This window comes from Poecilia latipinna, unplaced genomic scaffold (assembly GCF_001443285.1).
Source record: "Poecilia latipinna isolate Pla-1442-1.1 unplaced genomic scaffold, P_latipinna-1.0 Scaffold57, whole genome shotgun sequence".
Taxonomy (NCBI): Eukaryota; Metazoa; Chordata; class Actinopteri; order Cyprinodontiformes; family Poeciliidae; genus Poecilia; species Poecilia latipinna.
Window position 1 is genome coordinate 752,573 of NW_015112673.1, and position 15,297 is coordinate 767,869.

Genomic DNA, 15,297 nt, shown 5'->3' on the forward strand with positions numbered 1-15,297 from the left:
TTAAAACCCTCCTTCCACCTTATGATAAAGGTAAAACATACTTTTGGGGTAGCTGACATAACATGATAAGTTTTTACTCTTTTTGGAAATAAAAAAACCAGTTCATTTTCCAAACTAATAGCCTATTTTGTCTTGATATAAGATGATATCAACATAAATAGATATCTCTACTGTTGCACCTAATCAAAACAAAAATCCAGTGAAGAAGCACTGACAAGTTACATTTTTACAAGTTTTTAAAATGACTCTTTATTGACTTGTAGCATTCTAAAAGAACACTGAAACAAGTTACACTTTTATGAGCATAAAAATGTAACAAAGACAACGTAATACAGTGATGTTACGACTCTTAAAAACAAAAACAAAAAGAACTACTTTTGTACAAAGCTTTTCAAACTATTTCCTTCCAGAAATGCCCCCAGGTAGTATAATATACAACAATTTACAAAGTGTAGGTCATAATCAAACAACTACTATGACTGGAAACAAAGTCGAACATAATTAACACAAAAACTCAGCATTTCTGTATCAGTTAACCATTACAGATTTTACCAATGGGCTTGCATGTGGGTCAAGTTGTAATATAAATGAAAACTGCCTTTACAAAACCATACATTTCAGGAAGCAATATTAAAGTGTCTTATAGCCTTGGAATCCTAAAGAAAACATACATACTTTGAGATATTTGCAAGTCTCAATATTAGATCAATATGGTTTTAAGATCCAAGACTGTCCATATTTTGTTTATTTCTTATTAAAACTTTGTCGTGTTAAACCTCTGTTTTAGTAATTTAACCGCATTCAATCTTCTTACCCTACATTTCTTTAACGAGCAGGGGCTCCTCGTCCTGGCCCTCTTGCACGCCCTCTGAACCAATTATCCATTGCTCTGCCTCTACTTGTTCCCCTGTTCCTATTGAATGGGGAGCCAAACTGTGGTGCTTTCATAGAGGAGGCATCATGACTTTTCATCACAGGATCTGAAACCGGACCATCAGGAGTGGGAAGTAAGGCACCTCTGTGTCTTTGAGGTTGCACAGCTCGTTGATTTTGTGGGCTGTCAAAGTCATGGAATGAATGTCCTTCTCTGCTTGGACCGGGACCTAAAGGCCTATTGAATGGTGCTGGAGGTCCTTCATGAGGGCCATGGTCACCTTGATGAGGACCTCTTCTCCCCCTGCTAGTTGTTTGACCTGGATGTCTTTGTTCTCTTTCCCTCCTATCTACATCTCTTCTATTAGATTCAGGAAATTCTGAGTTTGAATCCCATCTACCAGGTCTAAAATCTGAATTATTGGGTGACGCTCCCCTACGTTCTGCACTGCTAGGCCCTTGTCTCATTATTGGACCCCTTCTTACTCTCCTAAAGTTACGCTCAAATCCTTCAGGGTCTGCTCCTGCATCCATGTCTGCACTACGCCTTTCAGAGCTGGATTCCCCAAAATCTGAAACTCTCCTATCTGACTCGGGACCTTCATCATTGAAATTTCTGTAGGAAGTTTCTGGGTATCTTAAATCTGGACCTCCTGGAGCCTCCATCTCAAATGGTCTCCTGTTTGGATGTTTGGCTTCCCTTTGAGGCCAGGGTGTCCCACGATCATGGCCTCTCATATCCTCCTCAAAGTCCTGATGTCTCCAATCATCATCCATGTTTGCATGTCTTTGCTGAACTGATCCTCGTCCTCTACCTCGGACTCTACACCAGCTTTGTCTTCTATTGCATGGACCCCCTCTCCCTCTGAAAAATGCCCCAGAATCTTCTCTACCAGACTCAGTCCATTCATGTTCTTCTCTTTCTCTATTAGGGCCAGGACAATCCATGTCTGGGTTGTCACGAACAGACCTTGGATGCCTAAAACCAGGCCCATCCCAGTCATCTCCAGAAACAGAAAACTGCACATTTTCTCCATCCTGTGTCCATTCACTATGGTTATCATGGAAACTATGACCTTCACCTTGTTCATCAGGATGATCTTGGAAAGTCTCTAAACCTCTGTCACCACTGTTGTCCCAAATATCTCCAGAAGATTCACCTCCCTCCAGCTCTTCAAATCTTGGCCCTCGTCTGTCTAACCATTTCCCTTCAAAGACACCACCCCTCCGACTCGGTGCAAAGCCACGGGCATTTGGTCCCGGTCTTCTGATGCTTCTTCTCATTAGCCTTGAAGGTCTAAAATTTTGACCTCTCCTATCAGATTCTAATTCCTCAAAATCAGGAAATTCTTGAACAGGTTCAGCCTCCCCCCAGTCATTTTGTCTGTCATATCCAAGATCCTCTGTATTTGCCCTTTCCTCCCTGGCGCCTCGATCTCTACAATCACTTGATTCTCTCCAGTCAGGTCTTCGGCCATCCATGCCTGGACGTGGTCTCACAGGCATGGGTTCTCTAAAGCTTGGGCCCCTTGGATTTTGTTCATCAGGGACTGGGCCCTCATAATCTGGTCTCCTACAAAATCTTGGAACCATCCCTGTAGTCCCAGGGCCTCCCACAACATTTCTGTTATGTTCCACTTCTTCAGGGTGCACCATGTTCCTATTAGGCTGCAGACCCTCCATATTTGAAAATGTTCTTCCTTGCTCAGGACACCTGAATTGTGAGTCTCTTGGAGGGCTTCTGTTTGCTTGTTTCACATTTGGAGTCACTCTTTCTGGTCGCGGGTCTCTAATGTTTGGGCCTTTGGTACATTCAACTGGAGGACCTATTCTCCCTGTTCTTGGAACCCCTGGTCCTGTTCTATTTAATTCTGAACCCACCATATCTGAATTACAACCTCTGAGATTTGGACTTCTCCCCCTGTGTTCTGAGCCTTCCGAATTTAGACATGCACCTTCTGTTACATTTTCCCTGAAGTGTGGTCCTCCCTGTACAGGTTTAGGACCTTCTAAACCCGGGAGAATTCTTCCTTGTTCTATGCTATCAGGCCCACCACGCCCCAAATATGTTCCTTTTCTTTCAGATCCTGGTCCCCAGTTTTCTGGTTCTTGTGATCCTCTCCTGTCAGAATTTTGGCTATCCATAGCAGGACTCCTCATTTCATTTACAGGCCTACTGAAATCTGGACCTCCCGTCATTCTCCTGGCATTTGTATTATCAAACCCTTGCTCAATAAAATTTGGATGTTCAGATATTTTGTCTGGCCCAGGTCTTTGCGTAGTTAAGTATCTGCCTTCGGGACCTGGCCCTCGGAAAACTGGACCTCTAAATTCTCGATTTTCAGACCTGTGTTGCTCTATAGACAAGCCTCTTGTTTCAGGTCCTCCTCTGAAATTTGGACCTCCTCCTCCAGGGGCATCTGGTGCTCTCCTTTCAGGCCAGTTTCTTTGTTCAAGTCTTTGTCCCACGAGATCTGGACGCCCTGGTCCTCTACTGTCATGCATAGAGTTCTCATTCCTAGAACCTATCCATTCAGGTCCCTGTATCTTAAAATCTGGACCCACTGGTTCTCTCCTGCCATGCATTGAGGCTTCAGTGTCAGGGCCTTTATTTTCTGACCATTTTCCCATCATATCTGAACACACAGGTTGTCTAGTGTCATTCCTTGTGAACTGCAACTCAGGATTTCTTATTTCAGTTCTGGGTCCTACAAAATCTGTCCCTCTTGGTCCCCTAAAATCATGCTTGAAAGTTTGTCTGTCTGGACTTCGTTCTTTATTTCTTTGTCCATACTGAAAGTTTTGAGTGCCTATTTTGCAAGGTCCCTGACTCTCCAAATTTGTCACTCTTTCACCAAACTGATGGGTACGCCAATCATTTTGTATAAATGTTCCTATTCTGACCAGATCTGTTGACTCCCTATTTAATCCTTTTTGAGCATCTCCACTGTCTGACTGTGGGGGATTCGAACATAAAGGTCTTTCAGGTGGACCAAGGCCCTTATTTTGATTTATCTGAAATGACCCTGGACCTCTCCAGTCTGGATTTGAAATATCCAGCTTGTCTCCACATTCTAGACCATCACTGAAGTCTGGATCTCTTTTAATGGGTTGAGATTCCCTTTTCCCAAGTCCTCTTTCATCAATGGAAAGACTTTCAGTATGTTTTGAATGTGTCTGATCTCCTCTGAATCCAAAAAAAGATGGGTTGTGACCTGTTTTATTAACCATTCTAATATGAGAACCCAAAGTCCCAGGATGTGAAATCCTTCCCTCAAACTGTGGACTCCCAAATGATGTGTCTATTTTCATAATGTCTGACTTGCTGTCTGCGTTCTTTGGCTGCGATCTTAACTCATCTGTTTTCAAAAAAGGCAAAGGTTCTCTGTAATAACCGACATTTTGGTCATTAATATTTGGATTACGATGTTGAACAGCTGAGACAGAATCATTTGACCCAGGCAGAGATCTATCTGACAACTGGCTTCTAACAAATTGATTTTGGGTCTCAATTTGTGTTCGTAATACTTGAATTTCAGAATTTGATGCACTTTGCACAACATTTTGCATCACTCCAGAGCGGGACGGAGTTACGCCTTGGTTAATGACTTGGAAAGAAGAGCTTTCTGTTCCTTGCATTTTATCTGGGGAAACTCTTGAGACAGTCTGTGAATCAGTTACATTGGGGTTATGATTTTTTATCAAATTTAACAATGAGCCCTGAAGACATGTTGCTTGTTGCATTGCACGTCTCTCTGAACCATCTGCATGAGTGTTCTGAGTGCTTGGAATAGGTCCCAAAGCATTTCTCATTATATGCTGCATGTCAAGCCCTTTTCTATCAGGCCCCGTAAAGCCAATTTTCTTGTCCACTAGATCTGTTTGGGTCACACTGTGTTCGTAATCTTTTATATTTGCTGTTGGATTTCCAGTGCTTTGAAAACTTGGACCAGGTAGAACATTGTGTAAAACAGCATCCATTTCTGGTCCCGAGTCCTGGATATTTGGTCCTTTTTGTAGACTGGAAGTTGTTTGACGACTAACTACCACAGAGTCATTTTCATCTTTAAGAAATGGTGCTGAAGCACTGTTTTGCTCCTCGGAATCTGTAGTTTTAGCACAGTCAACACTCTCAGTGCTGAAAGGTTTTGAAAACTGTGGTTCTGGATCTGGACTTTCAGGAGAATCTCGAAGAGGTGGATCAATTTCTCTCAGAGGAATTTTGCTTTCAATTTTGTCTTGAAGCCATGTTTCCTGCAGGGACAGTTTGTTTTCTTGACTAGGAGAACTGTTCATTTGATTATCGCACTGACTGATTGACGGTTCTAAAATCTCAGTCTTCACATTTTGAATAAGTGCAACCGAGTGTGTAACAGGGTTCTCAACCAGATTGCACTCAAGCTTAAGTTCATTTGGCTCATTTTTAATTCCAACAACTGATGGTGTTGATTCTATGGATGTCTTTACGGTCTCAGAAGGATTGCATGGACCACTTCTATGCTTTGTTTTATCAATGACTTGTAAAGGAGCTCCCCTGTGGCGTTTTGGTGAAAGAGAGGCAGACTGTTTTCTTCTTGGTGAAGATGAGGACCTTCTCAGCCCATGAGAATGTCTGCTAGCAGCATGGTCTTTTCGATGGTGTCCTGGATAATCAGATGGATCTCTGGTTCTATGCCTTGACCTCTCTCTTTCACTTCTGTGTCTATCCTTGTCTCTATGTCTCCTAGAATGTGACCGAGAACGCCTCCGTGACCTTTTTGAAGGGCTTCTGCGGTCCCTTTCTCGGCGACTCCGTCTTTTAGGTGACGACCTTCGCCTTCTGCTGTGGTGTGAATTTGGAGAATTGCCTTTATTCCCAACACTATCCCCAGTCCTTGATGAACCATCGTTAGTCTTTGTACTCCCTCCCTTAAATACATCATCTTGGATTTCATCAAAAAGTGACTCATCTTCAGGGTCATAAGCTACATCAGAGTCTTCAATCTCTCCAGCAGATGAATATTTCTCACATTCCTTTGCATTTTCTTTCGTTCCCATTTGTTCTGTCAGTGTAGTTGTGGTATCTTTTAAATTATCACTGACATTTGTATGTTCTAGCTTAACAGTTTCTGACTTTACACCAGAATTATCTTCCATCACTGTATTGTTGTTGACCTTTTCAGATTTGTCTGCAGGCTTCGAGTCTGTTGGCATTACAGCACTCTGCACAGCTGACAGCTGACCAAGCGGCAAAGATTTTGTGGGAGGAGACATCAATGTATCAGAAACAGAAAAGTGAGCCATAAACATACCCACAGCTTCTCTCTGTTTACGCAGCACCTCTTCCTGCTCTTTTAGCTGTCGCTTTTGCTCTTCAATTTGCTTATTAAGTTCCTCAAGCATCCGCTGCTGTTCACTCAGTGTTGCAGCTGAGACAACGACAGCGCCTGTATGAAAAGTCGACACTACAGAAGTTGGGTTAGATTTAAGTGTAGCTGGAGTGGAATCAGAAACTGGTGTTGGTAATGTTGGTGTCTCTGCATTTTGGGCTGGAATGGGGAGCTTTGTTACGACAACATCACTTTGAAATACTTCAAAGATAGTTTCATCTTCTGGATCATAGGCCACATCGTCTTCCACCAAGCCTGATAATGCAGAGTCATCAGTCTTATTACTGTCTGTGATTTGTGGAGTAAAAATTTTGTATCCCTTTGCAGGATCATACTCCTCTTCAGGGTCATACGGCCTGTCAAAGTCATCTTCCTTTTCTTCTTCCTGTTCGACCCGTTTGACTTTTGATTTCTGTCCATACTGCTGAACTATTGGATCAACCATAGGTCCAGACACTTTAGGAAACACTGGTCTCTTCTTGGAACTTTCTGTTGCTTTGGGGGAACTCCCGTCAGAGGAGGTTGTGGGGTCTGACTCCTTTCCCCCAAACAATGTCTTCAAAATAGTCTGCAATGGGTTATTATTGCTGGATGATGGTGTAACATTCTTGACTGAGTTGCTAACAGATGTGGACTCAGTGGCAGCAATGGATGAGACTGAAGGAGTTGCTTTAATGGAACTTAAGAGGGATGGTATGGTAATTGAGCCAGAAGAAGAAGAATCCGATGGCGAACCAGGAGGAGAGGAAGTAGCAGGAGTCTCTGGATCATATGGTTTGAACATGTCCAACTTGTCAGAACCATAGAGGACTGGTGGTTTTGGAATCCACATAGGGTCTTTGGACATGTTAACTTTGGGTTTCTTCTCTTCAATTTCCTGAGGGAAGCTTCCTGGACGCTTTAACTTCTGGACAATTGCTAGACCCAAAAGAAGATTGGGTCTGTTCTTTTCAAGGCCTGAAAAAATAAACAAAATAAATTAAACAAAGTATTCTAAATTATTTTACTTAAATACAACTTAAAAGCTCTGAAATATTCCTGAATAAAAACAAAAACGTTGACCTTTCTATGAAGTTTCTGTGTGTATATCAACACTTGAGTTGAATTTAGGCTACATAAAAAAACAGGTACTTTTCTATGCAAATATAAACTCAGATGTACCTATGAATTGTAAAATTTTCCCTTTGCTGGTCCTAATGAGTGATTAGTGGGTCAGAAAAATCTGACTTTTTTGTACTTTAAAACCAAAAGCTCTCACTATCTTTTGTGTTTAAGAAAATCAAATTCATCAGTAAAAATTAAAAGAGGTTAAGGAAACTCATATTTCTTTTATCTTCTGTTGGATTCTAAACTCCTATCTCAATTAACAAACCTGTTGCACTTTTTTCTTATTTATGTGTCATGGAGAAAGAAAAATCAAATGTTATCAAAATAGAATCAGCAGCAAAAATCTGAATTGGTCAGAGAAAGCCTGATCAGTGCATTTTTAGTGGAAATAAAATTCAAATAAAATAACTTTTAAAGATAGGGTGAAGTTAAAGGCCATGATAAAACACAAAAGTCAAACATTTTCATACCTGGACCTTCAAAAGGTTGTAGTATGGATGGGATCGACTCATTTGCGCCAAGAGGGACAAGATATACATCTTTGATGGAACGGCTTATGTTGGCAACGACACCAAAACGGCCTCTGCTGCTGAAGTAGGAAAACAGGGACACGTAGGCTACCTCTTCCTCCTCTGTTGCAGGGTGAAACCGGATCACACACAACTCCTAAACAAAACAGAAGAATGAGTAAAAAATAAGTGATACACCCTCCACTCTACCTCGCAAGGTGGAGGCATATATATGAAAAACATCTTGCTTGCCTTTGTAACTGAGGTTTTCAGTTTTACAACATAATCCCACACAGTCTCAGGTAAGATTCTCCCCCCGATTTGTATGGTATCAGGCAAATCCTGCACAACACACAAAACAGTAGTTTTACAACGATTTCCTCTATGAAAGAGGCAGATGTGCTCAGCTAGCATTAAGCACCATTGTGCATCACTTTACCGCTTTAATATTTTCAGCAGGTCCTGAAACCAGATATCCCTTCGTCACAAACTTGGCCACCGTGAGCATGTTTACAAAGCCTTTCCACAGTATGCCCTGCTTAGCTAGGAACTGTGTAGTATCACCATCTGTTGGGGTCTGAGAGACTGTGGCTCTGAAACACAAGCAATGGCAGAGTACAATTTACATCCCCATATTTCTTCCCAAAAACACTAAAACCAGATTTAGAATTGAAACTCTTTAAGTACCTGGAGGATGCACCACTAAGTCTTGGGTCAGCAGAGGAGGATGGCTTCATTAAGATTGATTTGGGTAATGCTTTTGGTGGTGGAACTGAAGGTGGTGGGGCTGAGCTCGGTGCCAGGCTACCTTTCATAGCAGCGTAAGGAGCTGCTTGTTTGGAAACAATGTTGCCACCTGAGGAAGCAGTAAACCTGTTTGCTGCAGTTCGGGGGTCACGTCTTGTAATGGTTACAGTGGAGACAGTGGGAATCACAACTGGTGTGTATGATCTCTTTGGTGCAGGCACTGTGAATCCCTCTGGAGTTGGAGAAGCAGGAGACTCCATGATGGGGGAAGCAGGAGACTCTAATGCTGGAGAGGCAGGAGAATCCATCATCGGGGAAGCAGGAGATTCAACAATTGTCAATTTTGGAGAATCAATGTCAGTTTGGGACGATGGCTCCATCAGTGAAAATGTAGGAGACTCCATTTCAGGTGTGTCAGGTGGTGCCAAGAGAGGAGACTCGTCTCCCCCAGGCTTCTTCCAAGATATCTTATCAGTCTTGTCTCTTGATGTAGAGACCTTTGACTTTTTCTTAGCAGGTTCTTCACCTTCAGCAGCCTGCATCTGGCCTTTGAGAATGAATACAAAATAGTTTTAACCAATACATTTTAAGCTGGCTTTATGTGCTTATTTTAGGTAATGATATATTATAAGTATTATTTAGATTACATAGATAATATTTTCAGTTACTCAAAAGTTATTTTAAATGCACATAAACAAGTTTAGATAGTTTGTCTACACATCTCATGATCAAATATCATCTCTGATTTTCTTCTCCATCTCTGTGTAAAAAACTAAGCATTGCAAAAATACAAAACAGCTTCTATCGCTAAAACTAAAGTCAAAGAGCAAACCAAACCTGAAGCTCATCAACTTTTAATGTATAATAGTAGTTGAATCAGTTAATAAAATTGTATTTTGTATTTACCTGTGCATATTCTGCATTTCAAGTCAAAGAGGTGAGCCTTGTGTTCTGATGTTGTATCCTTAAGCATGCAGGAAAGTATATCTGGCATCTTTTTGCTCTTGCTTAGTTGCATAACTCTAGATTTGGAAGGTTGAGAGGGAAGAACTTTCTTCTGATCCTAAGAGCCAAAGGTAAAATAAAAATACAAAATAAGTATAATAAACATTAAAGGTTCCACCAGAAGTGACAATAGTACAGACCGTGCTCTCTGGCTTTCTTTCGGGTCTAGGAGGATTCAAACTGGGCAGATCGATCTTCACGGCTTCAGGTTTTGGGATATTTGTCCCCTTAGAAGCTTCAACTTTAACCTTTACAATCAAAAACAATCAAAGCACTCAATATTTTTCATTTGTTTTATATAATTCATTAAAATCCCTTTTTGTTTTCAGATATTCTTTACCTGAGTTGTTTCGTTAGTAGTTGGCTCAGGGGCTTTAGTAGCCTGCATGTCCTTTTGGGTCATTCTGACCAGTCTGAAAGGGCCGATTTCTCCATTTACAACCCGATACAACAAGCCCTAGAAAACAGTAAAAAAGGCAACTTTTGATTTCACAATGGAAAAAAAGATCCTATGAAGAATCAGATTTGAACATCAAGAGGTGAAAAAAATAATAATATGAAAAAAAAAATCCACTAAGATGTCAACCAACCTTATTTCTGGGATCTTTTATGTTGAACATTATAGTTCTATACTTGTTCATGTATTTGCTGTCTGTATTGCGGAATATGTCAAACATTTCCTTCTCAATGCCAGCAACAAGTTTTACAACTTCGCTCTCAGGCATCTCCAGATCGTCACAGTCACTTACCCTAAAGAAAGAAAAATATATCTCCAATCATTTTACACACCAACATGGAAATGTTATTCTTGAGATCCAGACGAAAAGGATGAATTTTCTTGGTCACCAATACAAATCATGACAGAAATGTATTATATATCATTTTTTGATGTTTAACGGAATATTAGAGCCAAGCAATAAGGATTTTTTTTTTTATTATTTCAAGAATAAAGTCATAATAGTTGCAGAAAAAGATGCAATATATACAGAAGAAAGTCATAAAATTATGACGGGAAATATATTTTAATGAGAAAAAAACTTGGATAGTTAAAGATCTGACGTGACCAGAAACCAAAACTGTGGGGTTCTTTCTTCGAAACGATCGTTTCTGCTACTGATAGTAACTTGATGCTGATGTGTAAAAGGATTAAGTATTTTGTTATTTGTAAAACCCATACCAAAGTACAACTTCACAAAATGCTCAAAATTAATTATATTAGGACTTTATTCTGTGATTTTTTTTTCTTATCTTGGCCATGGTACTGAAGAGGTTTAAAAGGACATAATGAAAATGGCCTTTGTTTCTAATAATCCAGCTAAATTGGGTAAACTTGATATGATCAAAAGTTTCTTACACATATTGGTAAAAAAATGAATAAATAAAAAAAAAACTCTAAAAGACAGAAGCACTGTGTAAAAAGCTGACATAATTTATATTTTAGTGGTTCGACAGCCACCAATAGTGGGAATAACCACAGGTGTATCAAGAAGTAATATCAATACATTTCTAATTTTTTGAACTAGTATTAATTATTGCTAATGAAAACCCCAATCCTTTTTTTTATTTAAAATATTACCTACAACCAGTAAATGAAAAAAACATTATTCAGCTACATTATTGGAAAATTGAGTGGAAGGAAAAAGTGTAGGAATGAAAAGAATGCACAGCTTTGAGAGAATGTTAAAGCCCATTAAGGAGCAATGGGGAAGATTCACAAGGCTTGGATTGGTGAGTTTCATCACTGAAATATAGTTTTGCATGATTTTCTAATTTTGGCTCCATCTTCTTTACAACAGCGAACCTTATTTTATTAAAGTCGTATTCACCCAATTTCATTATGAAAACATTCATTAAAATGAAATTAGTCAATTACATGCTTCAGAGGCTTTAATGCGAGTCTCTAAGGTAGTTCTCACCTCTTGAACAAGATGGCGGTAAGGGAGCGCTGGATGCTCTGTCGGACCTGGTTATTGGGCTGAGAGGGTCTGGAGGACGGAGCGCTGGGTGCTGGAGGCACCAGCAGATTTCGAGTTTCGCTCAGCAGAGCTGGAACTGCGGACGGTTTCTGGGACGGCTGGCTGCATGAAGCCTGAGGTACGGGCTGTTTCTTTGGTATAACATATGTCGTCTTTTTGACGATCAGGGCGCCCATCTCTAGATGTTGAACAGCTGAAACGGGAGGAGCTTGGGTGGCAGCAGGTTGATCAGATTTCTCAGATGTTGGTGGTGGCGAGACACTTTCTGCTGCTTTTTGCTGATTGGACACATCAGTACTTTCAGGTTCTTTTTCCTGGGTCGGACTCTGTAATGGGGGTTCCTCAGCTACAGGCTGGGGGAGTAGAGGAGCGTCTGCTGTGGGCTCCTCTGGACATTGTTTCGGAAGAGATACGGCCTCAGTGTCAGGCTCTGGCTTGTCACTGGTCTCATCAGCTGCTAAAAAATGAGGACAAAAGAAAAATGTGGCATTTTATAAATATGAGAAAAACATGCACAAATTAGTCACTGATTACTACTTATTTATCTTTCTAGTTTTCTCTAGTATATTTATTCTGCATACATGAATGTTTGATTAAGATGCACATGAAGTGAACATAACTTTGTTTTCTAATTCCAGCGCTTCACACGTATGAATGAACCAGAATATGAATTACGGTCAGGAGAAGGAATCAGATCTTCCAGATGTTGGTAAAAAGCAATTTCCTATGTAGAAGACAATCTTTTTTTTTACTTGCATTTCTGTGTACAACTTTCCTTTTTATTGTTATTTCTGGACTGGTATGTACAAGAGAATCGGGTCTAGTTTCAATGCAGTAACTCTTGGAGGTAATTTCTGCTGTTATGTAACCAAGAAGAAAAATATCAGACTGAAATTATATAACTAAATGAGTTATAACATTGAATGCACTCATCAGTCTGCATGATTTATGTTAAGATCTTCAACCAGGTACCATTTCACAGCTTGTACTTTCTGTGAAAGTAAAAGCTGCACCAAATAAAATATGAGTAAATACTCTTAAAAAACTACAATAATGTAAATATACAAATTAAACAAAAAATCAAAATAAGCCAATAAGTAAATCTAATTAGATGCCGCTGTGAAGACACAAAGACTAGATCGAGAATAGCTTCTGATGATGTGAACTTTACAGATAAAACATTTTGTTAGAGAAGAAAGAGCAAATTCATAATTCATATTCACTGCTGAATAAATAATAAGAAAAAACCCTTATGAATTAGCAGCAAAAAAACAATGGATATATTTCTTGGGATGTTTTTCCTACTGTGACATTTTTCAGTTGACCTTTTTGCCATTTTGCTTATATTTCAAGGCTGTCTTTGGAAAAAGTGTACTTTTCAAGTCACACTAAACAGCTTAGCGATGTTTTAACTTCTGTTTTTTTTTTTTCAATGTTGTTCTAATTACTTTTCATTTTCAGTACCTGCAATAAAATTTTCAACTAAGTTAGCTCTCTGAACAGAAAACAGTAAATTTATAACGATTTTAAAAACTGTACTACTTGGTAGGGTTTTTATGTTTTTTGCACCTTTCCACAATTTTAAGGGGGTACTTAGTATTTGCAGACTTCTACATTTTTCTTTCATTTCTGTTTAATGTATGAAGACGTCAGTGGTATCTGTTTTGTAAACTTCACCTTAGAATTGGTAAAGATCAGATCATTTATAAATTCACACCTTAAAATTAATTTGTTTTATCACTTTAATATGCAGCTACTCTGCCTAAAACTCTTCTTATGTTGCTCCTCAGATTTATTCAGTAAATATGTTTACAAAAGGATCACTGAAACAGGACTAGTCCTTCACAGTCGTCAATTTATTTCTTTGCATTTGTAATATTTACGCCCAATGGAGCCAATTTAATGGCATCAAAATGTAATTTGTGAACTGCAGAGACACACTGAGATAATGTTTAATGTATTTGAGAGATGAAGCATCTTTCTGAGAATATTTACATCAACGGTGTCTGTGTAGCTGATTTCCTCTGTCCAACTGAAATATAACAAAGCACTTCTTAATTATTTGGTGTCATTGGTCGGTAAGTTCAACAGGATTATTTGTAGATGTAACATACTAAAAAGTGGCACAAACACTTTGCACAAAAAAAAAATCAGCTTGCTGACTGATGTTTATGTTTGTTCTTGAGATATAAATACTAATATCATGATGTATGTTGGTGTTTACACACTAAAAAAAGTGATTTCTCAATTTTTGTGCCTTTAATGAACAGAGATAATCCCATTATTATTGACTATTTGATTTTTGCATCATTAAGACAAACTACTGCAGACATAGATCAATACTAAAATAAGAGTACCATCTATAAGCCTACCTTGCAAAACAAAGAGTATATATATAATAAATATTATTATTATTAACTTTCTCTAAAAAGCAGATGTTTCATTGGGTTAAACGAATGTCCAAAAAATGATGACACCTCTCGATTCAGAGATCAATACTCTGTTGCTTAGAAAGCATTCTGAATCTCTGTTGTGGCCAGTTTGATATTTAAACAGTTCCCCTCTGCTGAACTGAACAAATCATCTAAGTATTACACAAACAGATTCTCCCTCTTCACAGCAGATGGGTTATAGTTTAGAGACAGAAACATGCAAAGGTTTTCCATACCCTTTGAAATTTTCCACATTGCCTATAGGTAAAGCCACAGGCTTTAATACCTTTTATTGGGATTTTCTTGAATCGACCAAAACAAAGCAGTGTGTAATTGCAAAATACAAAGAACTGGATTAATGGTTTTCTAAAAAAGTCTGGACTTTAACTAGACCATGAACATGTTTTGATCTAAACTGTCCCACTGTTACTCCGGCTGTATTTTTTAAGGTCATTGTCTTGCTGTAAGCAAATCTTAAGTCTCAACAGGTTTTCTTCCTGTATTTAGCTCCATCCATCTTCCCATCAACTCTGCCCAGTTTCTATGTCTGAAGAAAATCATCCCCACCACATTTCACCTGTGTTAATTTTCCACCATGCACATCATTTTGAATGTGAAGTTTAATTTTGGTCTTCTGTGACCAAATCAGACACCCTTCTTCTTTCTTGATACATTCCCAAAAAGGCCAAGATTTGTTGGAAGTTCTTCTCCCAACAAATTTGGATCTCTACAGGTCCTATGTTACCAAAGTGAATTTGGTCTCTTCTCTGTTCAGTGCTGTGCCACACCCTGACAGCTTAGGTAGATGGCCAAGTCTTGCTAGATTTACAGTTCTGATAAACGCTTCTGATAATGTCTGTAACATAGCATGTGGAGATGTTCAAAATCTGGGAAATTGTTTCATAACTTAAACTTGCTTTAAAGCACATCACAAATATACTCCTGCTCTTTCTGTGTTCCTTGTTTTTCATCCTGTTTTCTGACAAAAGGGCCATTTTCACCAAACCGGTTCCAGTTCTTTGTGTTTCCACTGAAAAAGTTAAACCTCTGGCCCCAAACAATTTAAATGTTGACAAAACCCAGTCTTGTCTGGAATTTTTGCATTTACAACCATCTCATTTTATTTTGAATTGATCAAGCTATACACAGACATGTTTTACCTTAATGAAGGTAAAATGAAGGAGTTCTCCTTTGAAGTGTTTCAACTCTTATCTTATTAGATTCATACTTCCTGTCAATCACCCAGGTAAATGGCTCATGAAAGTCTTTAGGCTCTGTT

At 39.2% G+C, this 15,297-nt stretch overlaps 1 protein-coding gene across 5 annotated transcripts in view; it reads right to left on the reverse strand.

Moving 5' to 3' along the window:
* Positions 1-223: 223 nt before the first annotated feature.
* Positions 224-15,297, reverse strand: part of LOC106961260 (death-inducer obliterator 1) — a 32,647-nt gene continuing 17,573 nt past the window's right edge. For 3 of the 5 annotated variants that reach the window (XM_015054883.1, XM_015054874.1, XM_015054857.1), the window contains 10 exons: positions 11,527-12,043; positions 10,201-10,360; positions 9,951-10,067; positions 9,751-9,858; positions 9,512-9,668; positions 8,546-9,152; positions 8,298-8,451; positions 8,111-8,200; positions 7,820-8,015; positions 224-7,199 (listed from right to left, as the gene is read on the reverse strand). In XM_015054883.1, coding sequence (XP_014910369.1) covers positions 826-7,199; positions 7,820-8,015; positions 8,111-8,200; positions 8,298-8,451; positions 8,546-9,152; positions 9,512-9,668; positions 9,751-9,858; positions 9,951-10,067; positions 10,201-10,360; positions 11,527-12,043 — 8,480 coding nt within the window. In that variant the 3' untranslated portion in view covers positions 224-825. The remainder of the gene's footprint in view (positions 7,200-7,819; positions 8,016-8,110; positions 8,201-8,297; positions 8,452-8,545; positions 9,153-9,511; positions 9,669-9,750; positions 9,859-9,950; positions 10,068-10,200; positions 10,361-11,526; positions 12,044-15,297) is intronic. The other 2 variants (XM_015054865.1, XM_015054892.1) reach the window with 2 other exon arrangements.